General features: G+C 45.6%; 1 protein-coding gene across 1 annotated transcript; it reads right to left on the reverse strand.

Moving 5' to 3' along the window:
* Nucleotides 1–5326: 5326 nt before the first annotated feature.
* LOC123137063 (GDSL esterase/lipase At5g45910) lies at nucleotides 5327–15358 on the reverse strand. The gene is made up of 5 exons (XM_044556623.1): nucleotides 14864–15358; nucleotides 14549–14764; nucleotides 14297–14448; nucleotides 13943–14216; nucleotides 5327–5840 (listed from the first exon to the last, which is right to left on the reverse strand). The coding sequence occupies exons 1-5, from the start codon at nucleotides 15132–15134 to the stop codon at nucleotides 5605–5607; spliced, it is 1149 nt and encodes a 382-aa protein (XP_044412558.1). The 5' UTR covers nucleotides 15135–15358; the 3' UTR covers nucleotides 5327–5604.
* Between the last annotated feature and the right edge of the window lie 834 nt (nucleotides 15359–16192).

The following is a 16192-nucleotide window of genomic DNA, read 5'->3' on the forward strand; positions in this document are numbered from 1 at the left end:
ATTCTTCAGGAGGCTCACGATTCGCCTTAGTCGATTCATCCAGGCAATACCAAGATGTATCTGGATTTGAAGGAAAGTTTCTGGTGGATAGGAATGAAGAAGGATATTGCCGAGTATGTAGTAGTATGTGATGTGTGTGAGAGAGTTAAGGCAGAGCAAAAACCAGCAGGATTGCTACAGCCTTTGCCAATACCCGAATGAAAGTGGGATAAACTTGGCATGGATTTTATCACTGGATTACCCAGGACTCCTATAGGCTATGACTCGATCTGGGTTGTAGTTGATCGTTTGACGAAAGTAGCCCATTTCATCCCTGTGAAGACAACTTATATGAGTCTAAGTTGGCGAAGATATACATGACCAGGATCGTATGTCTGCATGGAGTTCCGAGGACCATCGTATCAGATAGAGGAACACAATTTACTTCAAAGTTTTGGAATCAGTTGCATGAAACATTGGGTACTAGTCTAGAGTTCAGTACAGCCTTTGATCCACAGACAGATGGACAGACCGAGAGAGTCAATCAGATTCTGGAGGACATGTTGAGAGCTTGTGCGCTATGGATCTAGTTGGGATGACAATTTGCCCTATGCAGAATTCTCCTGTAACAACAGTTATCAAGCCAGTTTGAAGATGGTCCCTTTCGAAGCTTTGTATGGAAGGAGGTGTAGGACACCGTTATCGTGGGATGAAGTTGGAGATCGACAGTTGTTCAGACCAGACTTAATCAGAGAGTCTGAGGAGAAAGTTAAGTTGATTCGAGGGAGACTTAAGGTAGCCTAGTCCAGGCAGAAGAGTTATGCGGATACTAAACGCAAGGAGGTAGCCTACGAAGTCGGAGATAGAGCATATCTTCGTGTGTCCCCACTTCGACGAGTTAAGCGTTTTGGAGTCAAGGGAAAGCTAGCACCATGTTTTGTGGGACCATACAAAGTTTTGGAACGCATGGGAGAAGTTGTGTACAAGTTGGAACCGCCCGAAAGATTGTCAGGAGTTCATGATGTGTTTCACGTTTGCCAGTTGAAGAAGTGCCACGCTGAGATGGCTGATACTTGTCTGAGAGATATAGTGCCACTGGAAGCGATTCAGCTAGATAGTGATCTGACCTACGAAGAGAAACCCGTCAAGATTCTCGAGTTTTCCAGCCGTGTTACTCGCAGCAAGGTATCAAGTTTTGCAAAGTTCAATGGAGCCACCATACCGAGGAGGAAGCCACCTGGGAGCGAGAAGAAAACCTCTACAAGGACCACCCAAACCTTTTTGCTGACCAACCCGAATCTCGAGGGCGAGATTCATCTTAAGGGAGGTAGGTTTGTAACATCCCAATTTTCAATTTGGATGGTATACATAGATCATCATATGCATATCATATTTTAATTTGCATTTGGTTGTGATCCTAGAAATCTTAAGCAACTCAAGGACCCAAGGAGAGAGTTGGAGGTTTCACAAAATTTACATATCTGAATTTATTTCAAATTTGAAAACAGGATCAATTTGATTTTAATAATTTCTCTCCAATTATTTCCAACAATAAAATAAATGAGAGAAGATAAAATGACTTCTTCAAAACAGTAGAAATATTGGAGAAGAAATTTTGAAATCAAATTATTATTTCATTTGAGTTTTTTTTTGCTATTTTATTTTGAATTAGAGAAAACATGCATTTTAAAAAAAATTGCTTTTAGTCCAGAAAAATGTTCATCTTGTCCTAAATATTAGGTTTGGACGGTGAAAATTGTTTCTGAAATTTTTAGAATTTTTTAAATATATTTTATTAGGATTTTCTTCTGCACGGAAATCGTTTAAAAAAACGTTTCTGGGCAGGCCCAGCCCCGCGCCACCGCCCTCCACGCGTCGCCCCGTTGTGGAGTCGCCTGACTCCCGAAGGAGTCCGATGCCCGCTCGCGCCGCCGACGCCCGCTCCAAGTCGGACCCCCCCCCCTCCCGGGGCCCTTTATAAGCGAACCCCGCCGCCGCCCTCCTCCCCACATCGCCCGCACCATCGCCTCCGCAGCCACTGGCACCCGTAGCGTCGAGTCGAGCCGCCGCCGCCGCCTGCTACTGCGTGCCGCGCCGCCACCTCCCCGCGTTGCTGCCGCCTCGTCGCCGGGGCCGACGCCGCCGCGATCCGATCCGATCCGCCACCGCCGGTTTATTTCACGAACTAGTATAACCGCCAAAACTCGTCCTGGTTTTTTTAGTTTTTGGTTTTTATCGGTTTATTTTATTAGGTTAATTAGCGAACGTTCGTTCGTTTAGATCTGTTAGTGAACGCTCCCATATGTTAGGTTCTGTTAGCAAGCGTTCGCTCTGTAGATTTTTCTTTTTAGTTTTATTTTCGGCCAAGGACCTATCTGCGAAAAACTAGCATAACTTTTTGCTCGTTTATCCAAATTAGATAAAACCAACGCCTAAATCTTCGTAACGATCTCTTCTTTCCAGTAAACCAACTTGAACATGATTTTGAAAATTTAAAATTTGAGTTTAGTTCCGATTAGTAATCGATCTTGTTTCGTTTGTATTTTGAGTTCCGTAACTCCGTTTGAGTTGATTCTTTTTGCAAATCGTAGCTAAACACATGTACCTACTATTAAGATCTAATCCACATGAAAATAATGTTTGTTTTCTGTTTAGTTTAGGCGTTTGCTTGTTTCGAGTTTTATTTGAATCTTTTCTCAATTTTCTCTCTGTTCTGTTTGAATGATTGCTTATGTATGCTACTGTTTGTATACGCTAGATTATTCGGAGTGCGAAGCTTGTTACTACGAATCTCTAGAGTTTGCAGACCGTGAGCAAGGCAAGTTACACTTTGATCATACTCTTCTATACTCAGTTTTTACTATGCATTAGTTTTGCCCCTCAAATATTTGCATGAGTAGGATTGGGAACACGTGGTTTGGTTGTACTACTAGAGGTAGGAACCTAATACCTTTTGATCACCCCGAGAATATACGTTATGTTCTATTTTTGCTTAGCCATGCTCGTAGACGGGGATTGGATCGTGATACACATGGAAGTTATGAGAATTATTAATCTTGGATAACATTAACATGGCAACTTTAATACACATCTGGGTGGATTGGTTGGGGCACCTGGAGAATCCAGTGTTTGTCCATTTGGCAAATCCCGGAGTACCCGTGTGATTTTTTTTCCTCGGTTCGCCACCCAGGCTCAAAGGGATCATAGGATATTTCATGACTAGAAACTTCCGTGTGCAGCCACAAGCCATTATGGGCTCTGGCATAGTTAAGCAAGTTGTATGAGCTCTCGTAGAGGTGAACTAGCAGATGCAGGGGAAAGTGGTGTACCGGTTTGCCCGGATTAGAGAGTTAATGCTTCAGAAAGACTATGTCTTGATCTTCCGATCATGGATGCGGTCGAGTCTTGTGGGGAAAGTGTGCAACCTCTGCAGAGTGTATAAACTAATCATGGTTAGCCGTGTCCCTGGTTATGGACATCTTGAGTATCTGGAATTGGATATTATTGTTGATCTCATCACTCTTTAATTAATTGAATTGGGTTTAATGATGATACTTGTTTAATTGGGATTTGAGTTGGAGGAACCTTCTCAAATATTTGGTACAACTTGGGAGTAGTAAACAAATTTATTCCTTTGTCGTAGGGAAAAACTAGCTTTATGCAAAATCATAAACTTAGAGCCTCCATCAGCCAAATATTGCATTTAGATATAGTTCTTGCATTCATTGCTTTACAGTGTAACTCTGCTAGCATATGCAATGTGCTGACCTACACGGCTGCAATGTCTCATGTTGCAGACTACTCAGACGATGAATAAGGTGCGATAGGTCGTTGTCGTGCACTCAGCTATGCCGTTGGAGTTGATGGACTCATTTACCTTCGAAGCTTCTCCAGTTATTTAGTTTAGATGGCCTTCACTCTTTTTGAGGACTCGATGTAATAAGTGTGTAATTGAACTTTGTTATAATTCCTCGAGTATTGTGTGTATCAGCATTACCGATCTAGTGATGACATTTAAGCACGGAGACTCGGTCCATTGGGATCGTGGTCGCTAAATTCACTCAGATCAGCTCACATCTCAGTTGTTTGGACAGTACCTGGACCGTAGTAAAATATAAACTTCACTACATCAGACATCTCGGCTCTCCTAAAAAAATTCAACAACGACAGACAAGTATTAAACAACAACTTAAAATATCTGCACTACTAAATATTTGACATGTATATATATTACATAATATTAACGAAGGAACTAAAAAATTCACACACCTACAAATATATTACGAATATTTGTTGGAGCAACTACAAATATTGACAAATATTACCAGATTTAAATATTTGACATCTACATATAATACGAAAGTTACCAGAGCAATTCCAAATACTGACACACCTAAATATTTGACATCCACATATAGTACAAAATATTACCGAAGCAATTTCAAATTTTCAGACAACTAAATAGTTGACATCTAAACATCTAAATATATTTACGAATACTACCGTAGCAAATAACAATAATCGTACACCTAATTTATTTCACATCGAAATATATTACCGAATACTATCGGAGCAACTACAGAAGATAAAATGTGTGTTGAAATATACCCTTGAAGCGTACGAGCGAACGACAAACGGCGGCCTTCAACCACCGGAACTGGAGCCGGAGACTCCACCAAACTGCGGGAGCTTCACCTCCACCACCTCCGTCACACTACCCCAACTTCACCACCACCACCACTTCCACCGTCGCCACAACCTCCACCAATGTGCTAAAAGAAAGCTCCAATAAAATGCTAACCACGACCACCACGAGCTACCCGTCAGTAGATCAAGGTCTCCCTTGGCTCCCCTAACCATGTAGAACCCATTCACGGTGCCAAATCCGTAAAAAAAAGGCTCATTTTGGTGTAGAAATTGAAGGTATTTTGTGTAAGAAAGAGGAGAAAGAAAGAACAAAGAGCTATTGTGGGAGTGGGAGAAGGAGAAGGGGAAAGGAGAAAGAAGCCAGCTGGTGTGGGGTCCGCACCCTATCGACCAGCAGCTAGCCAATCGGTCGACAGCAAGCTGATAGAGGCGCCCGTGAGCCAGCCGCGCCCACGGCCCCCTCGTGATGTGGCCTAGCCAATGGCCGGCATGCACGTGGCCTACACAGTATCCAACGGCATGATACCAAAAGGAACATAAAAACGTTGCCACGACAGTAAAATCTTTCATATTCTTCAATACCATATGTAACTAACAATAATCGTTAGTCAATAATCTTCCTTAAACCATTCAGTCAAAATTAACATCAGAGGAAACATCTCGTCGCAGCAAAGCACAAAATATGCCACACGTGGGGAAATCAGAAGCCACTCAAAAATACTATCACTGTCATACTTCCCAGATGCAATATTCGTAATCGAGGTGTTCACTAAATTTTACATTTATACCACCTCACAGTTTTTTTGAGAAAGTCATTCTTCTGGCATCCCCTATTTTACCTTTGTACCCCGCTTGCAATGAATTCAATCAAATAAAAATATACACGTATTGAACATTGGAACTTTATGGAAGAACTTTTCCGGCTCCAATTTAGTGCACCATTTTCAGACGCTCTACAAGTGCAACAGTAGAGGTAGACTACGGGGACTGAACAATCGGTTGGTCTGCAAAAGGGCCATATAACCAACCCCTGGCGATATGACCATAAGCAGCCTCCGTCAAGTGAATACCGTCCCAGCTCCAATGGGTCGATGGATGAGCGCAAGCAGTGGCACCAGGCTCCCCACATTTGGCTGTGAGATTGAAGTTGTAAACGGCTTTGGCAACAGACCCAGGAGACCCACAACATGCCCTAGGTAACTGCATGTAAAATCCTGAATTGCAAAGCGGAAATGGTTAGGCCCTGCATTGTGCCATTATCATCAACAATAGAGCATCTGCATACTTTCTAGTAGTTGAGACAGAAACCCCAAGACACTGAAATGGAAATTCTAGATGATGAGTACAAGTTATCTAGTTATCACAGGGACATCTATCAAGAAACTGCACCACCAACCAATACTCTAAACTAATAAAGATACAAGCATCTTTTCGGGAAAAAAAATACAAGCATAAAGCATAACAAAGTTAACTGCCAACAAGTTGAGCAAGCAACAGATGGAAGCGAAGGTGGACCACCAAAAAAGATGGATCAGCTATGCAATTCATAGATGTTTCTACCGTGTTTATTCCGGTGATCTAAGATTTGTGTGAGGACCACAATCCTGAGGATAAGGTACCAGAGAGTCATGTACCTCAGAAGGTCCGTCGCACCCGCACTAAGAAGCAATATGATCTTTCTGCGGTGTGTCGCAGTAGCCGTTAAAAGGTCAAAAGAAAAAAGAAATTCATGACGAATGAGAGGTATCTTTTGGAATAGCATACGTCTTCGGGACTTGGCTAAAAGACGGTTTTTCGGATACTTCTAGAGAATAGACTTTGGACTTCACCACTCTGGTGATTGGTCATTCGAATTTTGCCACGCCTTTTTTGGACTTCTTACGTGATGGTGTTGATTTTTCGTGGTTTTCTTACCCCCGAGGGGAAGGTCTAGGGGCATTTTGTTAGGTGCGAATAATACTAACTTGAGGTTCTGAATATGGAGGTTGGTGACTTTGTGGTCAAGTTTCATGTTCACTCAAGAAGTAATGGCTTCTCATGGGCTCTTCTGGCTGTTTATGGGGCAACGCCTTTCCGCAGAAGGAAGTTTTTGAGGTCATATCTCATATTGAGCGTAATAAAGCGTTGGGGTTCCCCGCCGAGTTCTATTAGAGATGTTTGGGGATCATTAAGGGTGATCTTCCATGTTTGAGGACTCACACAATGATGATCTTTCATTATTTTGTCTCAACTTTGGAATTATCGTGCCTTTACCCAAGAAAGTGGATGTTGTTCGGATTGAGCAATTTAGACCCATATGCTTGCAGAACGTCAGTTTTAAAATCTTCACAAAGGTGGGCACTAATAGATTTTCTACTATTGCTCATACAGTCGTACAACCAACGCAGATTGCCTTTATGACTGGTCGCAATATTCTTGAGGGAGTGGTCGTCCTTCATGAGACGATCCATGAGCTCCACACTAAGAAACTCGATGGAGTTATCTTTAAGATGGACTCTGGTAAGGCCTATGACAAAATAAAGTCATATTCTTGAGGGAGTAGCTGTCCTTCATCAGACAATCCATGAGCTCCACACTAAGAAACTCGATGGAGTTATCTTTAAGGTGGACTTTGGAAAGGCCTACGACAAAGTGGTATATTCTTCAACAAGCCCTTCGCATTAAAGGTTTTACGTCTCAATGGAGGCAACAAGTGGCTTCTTACGTTCATGGCGGGAGTGTTGCGGTCAAGGTCAATAATGACATTGATCATTATTTCCAGACCCAAAAGGGATTGAGGCAAGGTAACCCCATGTCTCCAATTTTATTTAATATTGTGGCGGACATTGTTAGAATAAATGCGAGGCGCTCCGTCAATCATCCAACGACCAAGCAATCACACGAGCACAACACCGAGATTTGTTAACGAGGTTCACCGATATGGCTACATCCCCGGGGCCTGACTACGGGCGCTCCTCCCCGTGACACCGTCACAATACCGCACACCGGCCACCCGGGCGCCGGCACACACCGCCGGCTCCCCCTGCCTGCCTGTGATATTATGTTGGCATAGGTTACATCGTGTGTCTACCCTCGCTATATATGAGAGGCCTAGGATACAAGTGTCCTACTAGGACACGATTTCATATCCTATCTAAACACAATACAACTACAAGTCCAACTGTAACCTACCTTGTACACTATATTCGACACAACTCTAACAAACTCCACCTTGGCGAATATTCTCCACCACCTTGAATTTGTCCATGTCTCAAACTTTCATGTACATTGGACTTGAGCTTATCCCATGAGTACCGCTGCTACTCCAAAGACTCCATATGACTCCACCTGCAACTTGTAGTCCCTTCTTTTCTTGACCACAGTCAACACTCGAGTAAAATTAAGTTCCTTGTTACTCCATTTGTGCTCCCAATTTCCAGAGTATCCGTCCAACGCCATCACACACTGATCACTGACGTGCGTGAAAGTGAACAACTCACATATTGGGTGTCACACATAAGAGTTACCTGAACTCATCATCACCGCTCCTTTCTTGACCGCCTGTCTGAAACATGAACGAGTTTCACCGTTGCTTGTAGTCATCCCGAGTCAAATTCGCAGTTGTCTCACCACATGTATGACCACCAGAGCCTTGGCCCGTCTCCATGCCCCGTGCGTACCGCACGCCTCGCCGCTATTACCGCGTCGAGCCTCTGCTGTCCTGATCGAGTCTCAAGGGTCGTGAACCCACACCACTCAACCCCACTACAGAGTACCACCAATCATCACCGACCGATGACGAGTTTCACGTTTCCATCAAACCACTGGGCTCCAGTCTGAATTACGTGTCACTCGCTTTTCTCCAGTTGAATAGGCTTCGACTCCCTATGCACTTACGCCGTAGCCCCTCAATCCAGCTCCACCTTCAACAAGACTCCATGGTAGATGATCAATCCACCCCTGCGCCCCCGTTAACTTCAAGCTCACATGCATACGCCATCTTGAATCAACCCCGCGCCATAGTCTGTCGAAGCCACACAAGCCCTCAGGCCTGCGCCACGTGTTTCCACGCCCAGAAGTCGGTCACCAACGGCATCACGCTCCTATGTCGTCGCCGCCGATCTCACCACCGTCTTCTATACCAACCGACTTGCATCGATCCGTCAGACCGACAAGTCTGACCCAGCCGAACATATCCGACTGCAACCATGCTCCACCCTGCACCATGACCCCTCGCACATATGTGCACGTCTTGGACGCCATGTGTATGCATGACCTTCAGGATGCACTTCTAGGCTCCTCTGAACCATATATGCACGTTGCCAATCTGCTAAACTCCTGGTAAAACACCGTACGCAATTAGCAATGCATCAGAAAACTGCTTCCATGGAAGCTCTCGTGACTGCACCAAGTGTGCCGCCACACCTCCCAATGCTCCTTTTTTTTAATCCAATTGCTGTCCATGCTAACGTCAATTACCATACTGATGCAGACTGCCCTTTTTTTCACAAACAAATCACATGCACGTAGCTACAGCTACACTGACGCACGCCCACTTGCTACGCTCTGCCCTGCATGCCCTCGCGCCAGCTCCAGTTAAGCATTGCGCCCGCGCACTTGGTCCCTGTTGCCTGCCGCTGCTAGACTGCACGCACGCCTACCTGGGCTTTGCTCCGTGCCACGATCGGTCTCGCCGTCTCAGCTAGACCCTAATCGACTAGAACACCAGCCACCGTCCTGAGCCGGACTCCGCTGCTGCACCCGATCCGCGTAGGCCTCGTACTTGTGCGTCCCGATCTCCCCGATCTGCTCATAGCTACTGTCATCGCTGTCTGCTTCAATTGCTTAGATTTCAGCGAAAAAGTACTGCTCTGAACTGCACCAGATTGATTTTCCGTCGACTACTCATAGCAATCCTGGGATCACCTCGCTGTCTCGACTATATCCAATCTGCTGATGAACTCCCTAGAGAGATCAACTTTTCGACACCATCCTCTAGATCAACACCGTCAACCTCTTGATCTTGCAACCTTGCTCATGATACCACTTGTTAGAATAAATTCGAGGCGCTCTGTCGATCATCCGAGGACCAAGCAATCACACGAGCACGACACCGACATTTGTTAACGAGGTTCACCGATATGGCTACATCCCCGGGGCCTGACTACGGGCGCTCCTCCCCGTGACACCGTCACAATATCGCACACCGGCCACCCGGGCGCCGGCACACGCCGCCGGCTCCCCCTCGTGCCTGTGCTATTATGTTGGCATAGGTTACATCGTGTGTCTACCCTCGCTATATATGAGAGGCCTAGGATACAAGTGTCCTACTAGGACACGATTCCATATCCTATCTAAACACAATAGAACTACAAGTCCAACTGTAACCTACCTTGTACACTATATTCGACACAACTCTAACAGACATGTTGGCTATTCTCATAGCAAGGGCTGAAGAGTATGATCAGGTTGGGGGCCTTATTCCGCATCTGGTTGATGGAGGTGTGTATATCCTCCAGCATGCGGATGACACGGTCATTTTTATGGAACTTGACCTTCAAAAGGTGATTAATATGAAGTTGATCTAGTGTGTTTTCAAATAACTTTCGAGTCTCAAAATTAATTTCCACAAAAGAGAGCTCTTCTATTTTGGTAAGGCCAAGAGGAGAGTCAGTACGGGCAACTGTTTGGCCGTGAGGTAGGATCCCTTCCGTTTATGTACCTCAGGACTCTTGTTCATTACCGTAAGCTCACCAACAAGGAATGGAAAATTAATGAAGACCGCTTCGAAAAGATGCTCAGCAGGCTGAAGAGTAAGCTTTTGTGATATGGAGGGAGACTTACCCTCAATAACACTGCCCTTTCTAGTCTACCGATGTTCGTGCTATGGTTTTTGAAATACCCAAAGGGGCGTTGAAAAGGCTAGACTTTTATCGATCTAGGTTCTTCTCACAATGCAAGGAGCAGAAACGGAAGTACAAACTTGCTAATGGGACATTTTGTGTAGGCCTAAGGATCAAGGTTGATTGGGCATTGAAACCCACTAACTCAAAACCAAGTGCTTACTCAGCAAATGGTTGTATAAGCTAGTTAAGAGGAAGGTGTGGCAAGAGTAGTTGCATAACAAATACCTGAATTCCAAAACATCACCCCAAGAAGATGCTAAGCCTACCAAGTCATCCTTTTTTAAGAGAGGTTCCTTTAAGGTTGGTGACGGCCAATTGCCGAGTTTTTGGGAAGACGGGTGGTTGGATGACACTCCATTAGCTCTACAATAATCGACCCTGTATAGTATTGTGTTAAGAAAAGAAGATTCGGCGGCTTCTATTCTTGGCGGATTCTGGACCTATTTTTTGCAGAAAACATATTTGGAAAACGTTCCAAGATCAAAGTTGTAATGACGTTTTTGCACAGGACGGTAGTTCTTACCAAAGATAACGTTGCTAAGCATAACTGGCATGGTAGACAAGAAAATCTTGTTTTTGTGATCAGGAGACAATTCATCATTTATTTTTGTTATGGATGTTTACTAATGGTATCTGGTGCACCAACTGGTATTCCAAATTTGTTTGGAAACTGGTTGGGTGGTTTTCACCATAAGCTGAAGGGCCAAAATTCGTGTGGGAGTTTGTGTCATTCCAGGGCAATATGGAATTGCCAGAGTGACTGTGTGTGTGTGTGTTTTAACAGATCATCTACTCCTAATTTCTTGCACATTATCTACAGGGCTACGGCTTCAATCCTTATGTGGTCATCACTGCAGGATATGGATGCATGTGCGCTTATGCGGCCAGAGATAAGGACTAGTATGTGACAAACTGTACTTGGTACACACTTTTTCCATTGTGAAATACTACCAGATAAGGACTAGTATGTGACAAACTGTACTTGGTACACACTTTTTCCATTGTGAAATACTACCATAATATAAGAGCGTTTTTGACACTACACTAGTGTAAAAAACACTCTTATATTATGGGACGGAGCATGAGCGTACCCAGTGTGTGTGCAAGGTGTGCCGTGGCACACCCAGATATTTGAGAATTTTATTTTTTCGATATAGTTTTTTTTTTAAATCAAACAGCACAAGCCGAGCCCACTTCACATGAGCGGTTGAGCCCGCAAGAAGAGACAGCCAGGGTCAGGCACTGGGTAGCAGAGCAGCCTAAGGCCTTGCACAATGGCAGGTGCTCGGGGAAGTGCTTAGAAAAATAAATCGGGTTTTTTGAAGCACCGGAGAACCGGTGCCTATTTCTATAGAAGAGACGCCTAATTAAGCGTCTGCCCTGTACAAATAAGCATTCATGCTTAATGAAAGCCTGGTTTATTTCTCCAAGCACCTTGCATTGTACAAGGCCTAAGAGCATCTACGGCCGGAACATGCAAATCCGGGCCCCCAAACGCACGTGGACGCATCCGGTCGCGTTTGCGGACACTGACCGGTCAAGCCTCAAATTTCCTTATCTACATCCGAATACCTCATATTGGAAATCTTAAATCCAAATAAAAGTATGCAAAGAAAAACAATCTTACGTACTACGTAGATCAACTAGCCTAGTCCTCGTCGGAGATGTGCACCATCTCTGTGCCCGATCCCGGGTAAATGGGCGGAAGCCGCAACTCCGGCTCATGCGACTCCTCCGGCTCATGCGACTCCTCCGGCTCATGCGACTCCTCCGGCTCCTCCGCGCCAACCACCGCATCCATCTCCGCTTAGACCTTGTTGAAGAGTGAGTCGGTCACCACCCGTTCCTGCCGGATGAACCGCCAGCTGGCCTCCACATAGGCCTCATCTTGGATGGACTCCAGGGTTTCCGGGCGATTCGGCATGGGACCCCGATGTCCGTTCGACTTGGCGGACATGCCTAGGTGGCACCATATCCATCCCATGTTTGGGATGCATATGAGGGGTGACGGTCAGCGCGGGCGTTTAGGACCCGTTTGAGGAGCCCGTCTGAGTCTAATTTTCGTGACCAGCTCGTCCGCCCAAACGTTTGAGGCGGGTTTGGGGCGTCTGGATGTAGATGCTCTAATCCATCCTACTGCGCTCGGGAGCTCGACTCCTTCCATCGGGCCGCGCCGCCGCCAGCCGCCAGTCCACCACCAGCCACCAGGACGCGTTGCCGCTCGGACCCTCCTTGCCTCCTTCCAGGACGCAGCGACGCGCTGACGTTCACCTTCTTGATCGGAGCAAGCATGCGACGGTGCCTGCCTCCCATCTTTACTCCCAACCGCTGTAGCCGCTCCGGGTCCGGTCTCTGGAGTCCGGAAGAGCCACATGCTGCAACTGTTTAACTAGTGATGTAATTGTCTACTTGTGTTTCTTTCATATAAGACTATTTGTATTGTAATTGAGCATATGTGATATATATTTTGTGAACTAAGTTGGTGAGAGATTTGAATTGAGCTCTTTATGTTATTCTTTTGCAATATTTTGTATGCGACTTGGATTAGGTAGGAAAAAAATTAGAGTGTGCACACCCTTCATTTTATTCCTGGGTCCGCCACTGGGACGGAAGGAGTACCTATATTAACAACATTGGGAGAACTATACACAGTTAAAAAAGTGACGTTGTAATAATAGAAAACATGTGCTTGTACATGGAGTACATATGTGTTTTGAGTTAAGGTTACAAGGATATTACAGTGGCTTGTACAACCCATAAACAACAGTGTAAAAGACTAAATGTAAAAATGACTCCCTTAATCTAGGTGACAGTATGGCAGGTAGTATAAGTTCTGATTGGAGTACATAATGGAACCGTCCTAACTATTAGCCCGACATGACCACTAAACCAGAAAACTAGCAATTGGGTAAGCTCTGTAGTAGTACTAACCGAAGTGATAGCTAGTACCCTTTTACAGACTAGATAAATGATCCTAGAGCATGGGATTAGTAACCTTGCTTCTAATATACTCTAAACTTGAGCAAGGTGCTTTGTGGCTGCAAGTTGTGTTCACCATTTTTAGTCTTATGCTATGTGCTCCAATCTACTATAGAAGGCTAAAGAACTTCTTGCTCTCTGCCCGGATCTGAACTACTAATTTTATATATTGTGTGCCTTTCAAGGTGAATGGAGGGAAATCGCTGACTGGGTAACAGTTGACTTTACACCAGAGAGAGAAAAGCATATGCACACTAAGATCCATCTGCGGTAATTACATCACTAAGAACAAAAAACAGAACTCTTAGCTAAGGAAAGCCAATTTCAGTAGTGCTGTATCTGTTAAGCAAGGATATGAATATATGCATACAACCAATTTGCAAATCACTGAATTCCGATGCTTCCGGAGTTAGCTATGGCAAAAGTTAACAGTTCAGTGTTTGAGAACTAACCAAACTTCTCAGGTTGAAGAATGAACTGGACAACTGGTGTGTAGTAGTCGCCGTATATGATCCGCACATTGGGGTACTTGGGCCGGAGCTTCTCTAGTGCTCTCTTGAGATGTGCATTGTGCACCCATGAGAACGTGTTGTACTGACGGATGCACCCGCTCCGGGAGCCATACTCGTGGGCTGGCATATCGAGCATGTTCAAGTACACGGGAAAGCACCCAGTGGGCATCACCCCTGGCACAATAAGATCTACTGCCCCCTCAGCGATCAATTCCTGCACCATACATGAACAATTAAAGGTGAGAGTACATTCGATGTGACAGCGAACAAATAACTCAAGGAAGCAATCACTACCTCGATGCCGTCGGAGATGCCCTGGATGACATCCGGCATGAACTTGTAGGCCTCTGTAAGGCCCTTGCCTGCAAATAGGGGCGCATTGTAGTCGTTGCCACCAAACTCGCCAACAACGAACAGCGAGTTGGCATAGAATTCCTTGCATTCTTCTGCAAAAACATCACGAGAACGAAAGGTTCACAAGCAAATTCCCAATTATTTCACAATCAACCACCTACATAGCTGCAAAGGTGGGATTTAGACATTTACCCTTGGTGGAGTTGCAGAAGGAAGGCTTCAGATCACGGAACCACTGGATTTGGGTCATGAGGGCACCGGAGTTCCAGACGACCGCACCGAGGCCCCTAGCTTCGAAGTAGGGCGTATCGAGCGCCGTCGCGCCGGTGATGGCAAAGTTGGCCCCGTGCTTGAAGTCCGAGTGATTGGCCTTGGACGGCGGCAGCAGCGACAACCCGAATTCTTGCGCTGCAATAACCGACCAAGCGCAGGAAACCCATCAGGACCGAATCTCGGAGGAATCAAGAAAAGCAAGCAAGAAAAAACCAAATCAAACCGGGCACTCACCCAGGTGGTCGATGACTAGGCGGCCGTCGGAGCACCGGCCGGTGGGTTTGCCGAAGTAGGTCTGCCCGTAAGGCAGCCTCGCGGTGGTGAGGTTGTCTGAGACGCCGTTTGCTATCAGAAGATTGCCAACATCAGCCAGTGAGTCCCCGAAGTTGAACAGCGCTCGGTACTTCCCCTTGGCCGCCGCCTTAGCTGCGTCCACTTTCCCGGCCGACGCCGCGAGAAATACCGCCACGACCGCAATAGCGACGAGCGCCTCCCGTTTACCCATCCGACCGCTCCTTGGGTCAGTCTACGCGGAACGGAAGAGAGGAAGAAGAGAAGGAGAAGGAAGACGAGATGCTGAGTGGGAGAGCTAAGAGGAAATAGCCATCAAGGTTAGGGTGGGGTGGGGGGGTGGTGTTCTTGTAGGCGAGGGCTGCGCTGGTGGCCTGGCCGGTGGTGGCTGCTCGTGTAGCGTTTTCTGGGCTGCCCGCGTCGCTCCCGCCGCACGAAGGAAGAAGATTATTGCGGAGGTGGGAGCAGGAAGCGAAGCGACCACGAAGCCGGCAGGCAAAATGGATAAAAATGACCTCGATGTGAAAGAAACTCACAGAATAAAGTGTGGCTAAAAAGATTTCACCTAGCTAACCCTTTCGGAAAACCCGACACATCGATACTACACTACATTGCTTAGCGTTCGCTTTACAAGCGCTACACGATTCGCTAGCATGAAACCTCGGGGCGAGGCCGGGGCCCACCCCGATTAAGTAGCGTCTAGATCAAAGGCGCTATACTACCTAGTGTAGCGCCTGGCCCAAAGACGCTACAATTTCAGTTACTAACCGCCGCGGGCCGGCCCTCTCCCACTCCACTCATTCCTCCCAGGAATAAAGAGAGTCGGTCGCGGCTTTCTCCCTCTGCCTCTCAATCTCCTCTACAAATCATTTCGATCTGAAGATTACCTCCGTGGATTTTTGCCCCAATCCCTCATGAAAGGTAATCTCCTTTGATCCCCTTATTTTTATCCGAAAAATTCTTCACATTTTCTCATATTTGTGCAAGTTTGGGTGGAATCCTAGTTTTGCTTGGATTCAAAATTTATATGAAAATTTTGAAATAGTGTGGTGTGATTTAGGATTTGTAGATGATTTGTAATCGCTGGGGAACATGTGTGTTGTTGATTTGCATTGTAAATCATGCTTCCGTAGGAATTTGTATGTATATATGAAAAATACTCGCATATGAAATTATATTAGATGATTGTTTAAATTCCTTTTAGTACCTATGTATGATTGTTGAGATGAATACATATGAAATAATGCTCGCATATAAAATAATGCATAGGAA

The sequence above is a fragment of the Triticum aestivum genome, chromosome 6B, assembly GCF_018294505.1.
Source record: "Triticum aestivum cultivar Chinese Spring chromosome 6B, IWGSC CS RefSeq v2.1, whole genome shotgun sequence".
Classification (NCBI taxonomy): Eukaryota; Viridiplantae; Streptophyta; class Magnoliopsida; order Poales; family Poaceae; genus Triticum; species Triticum aestivum.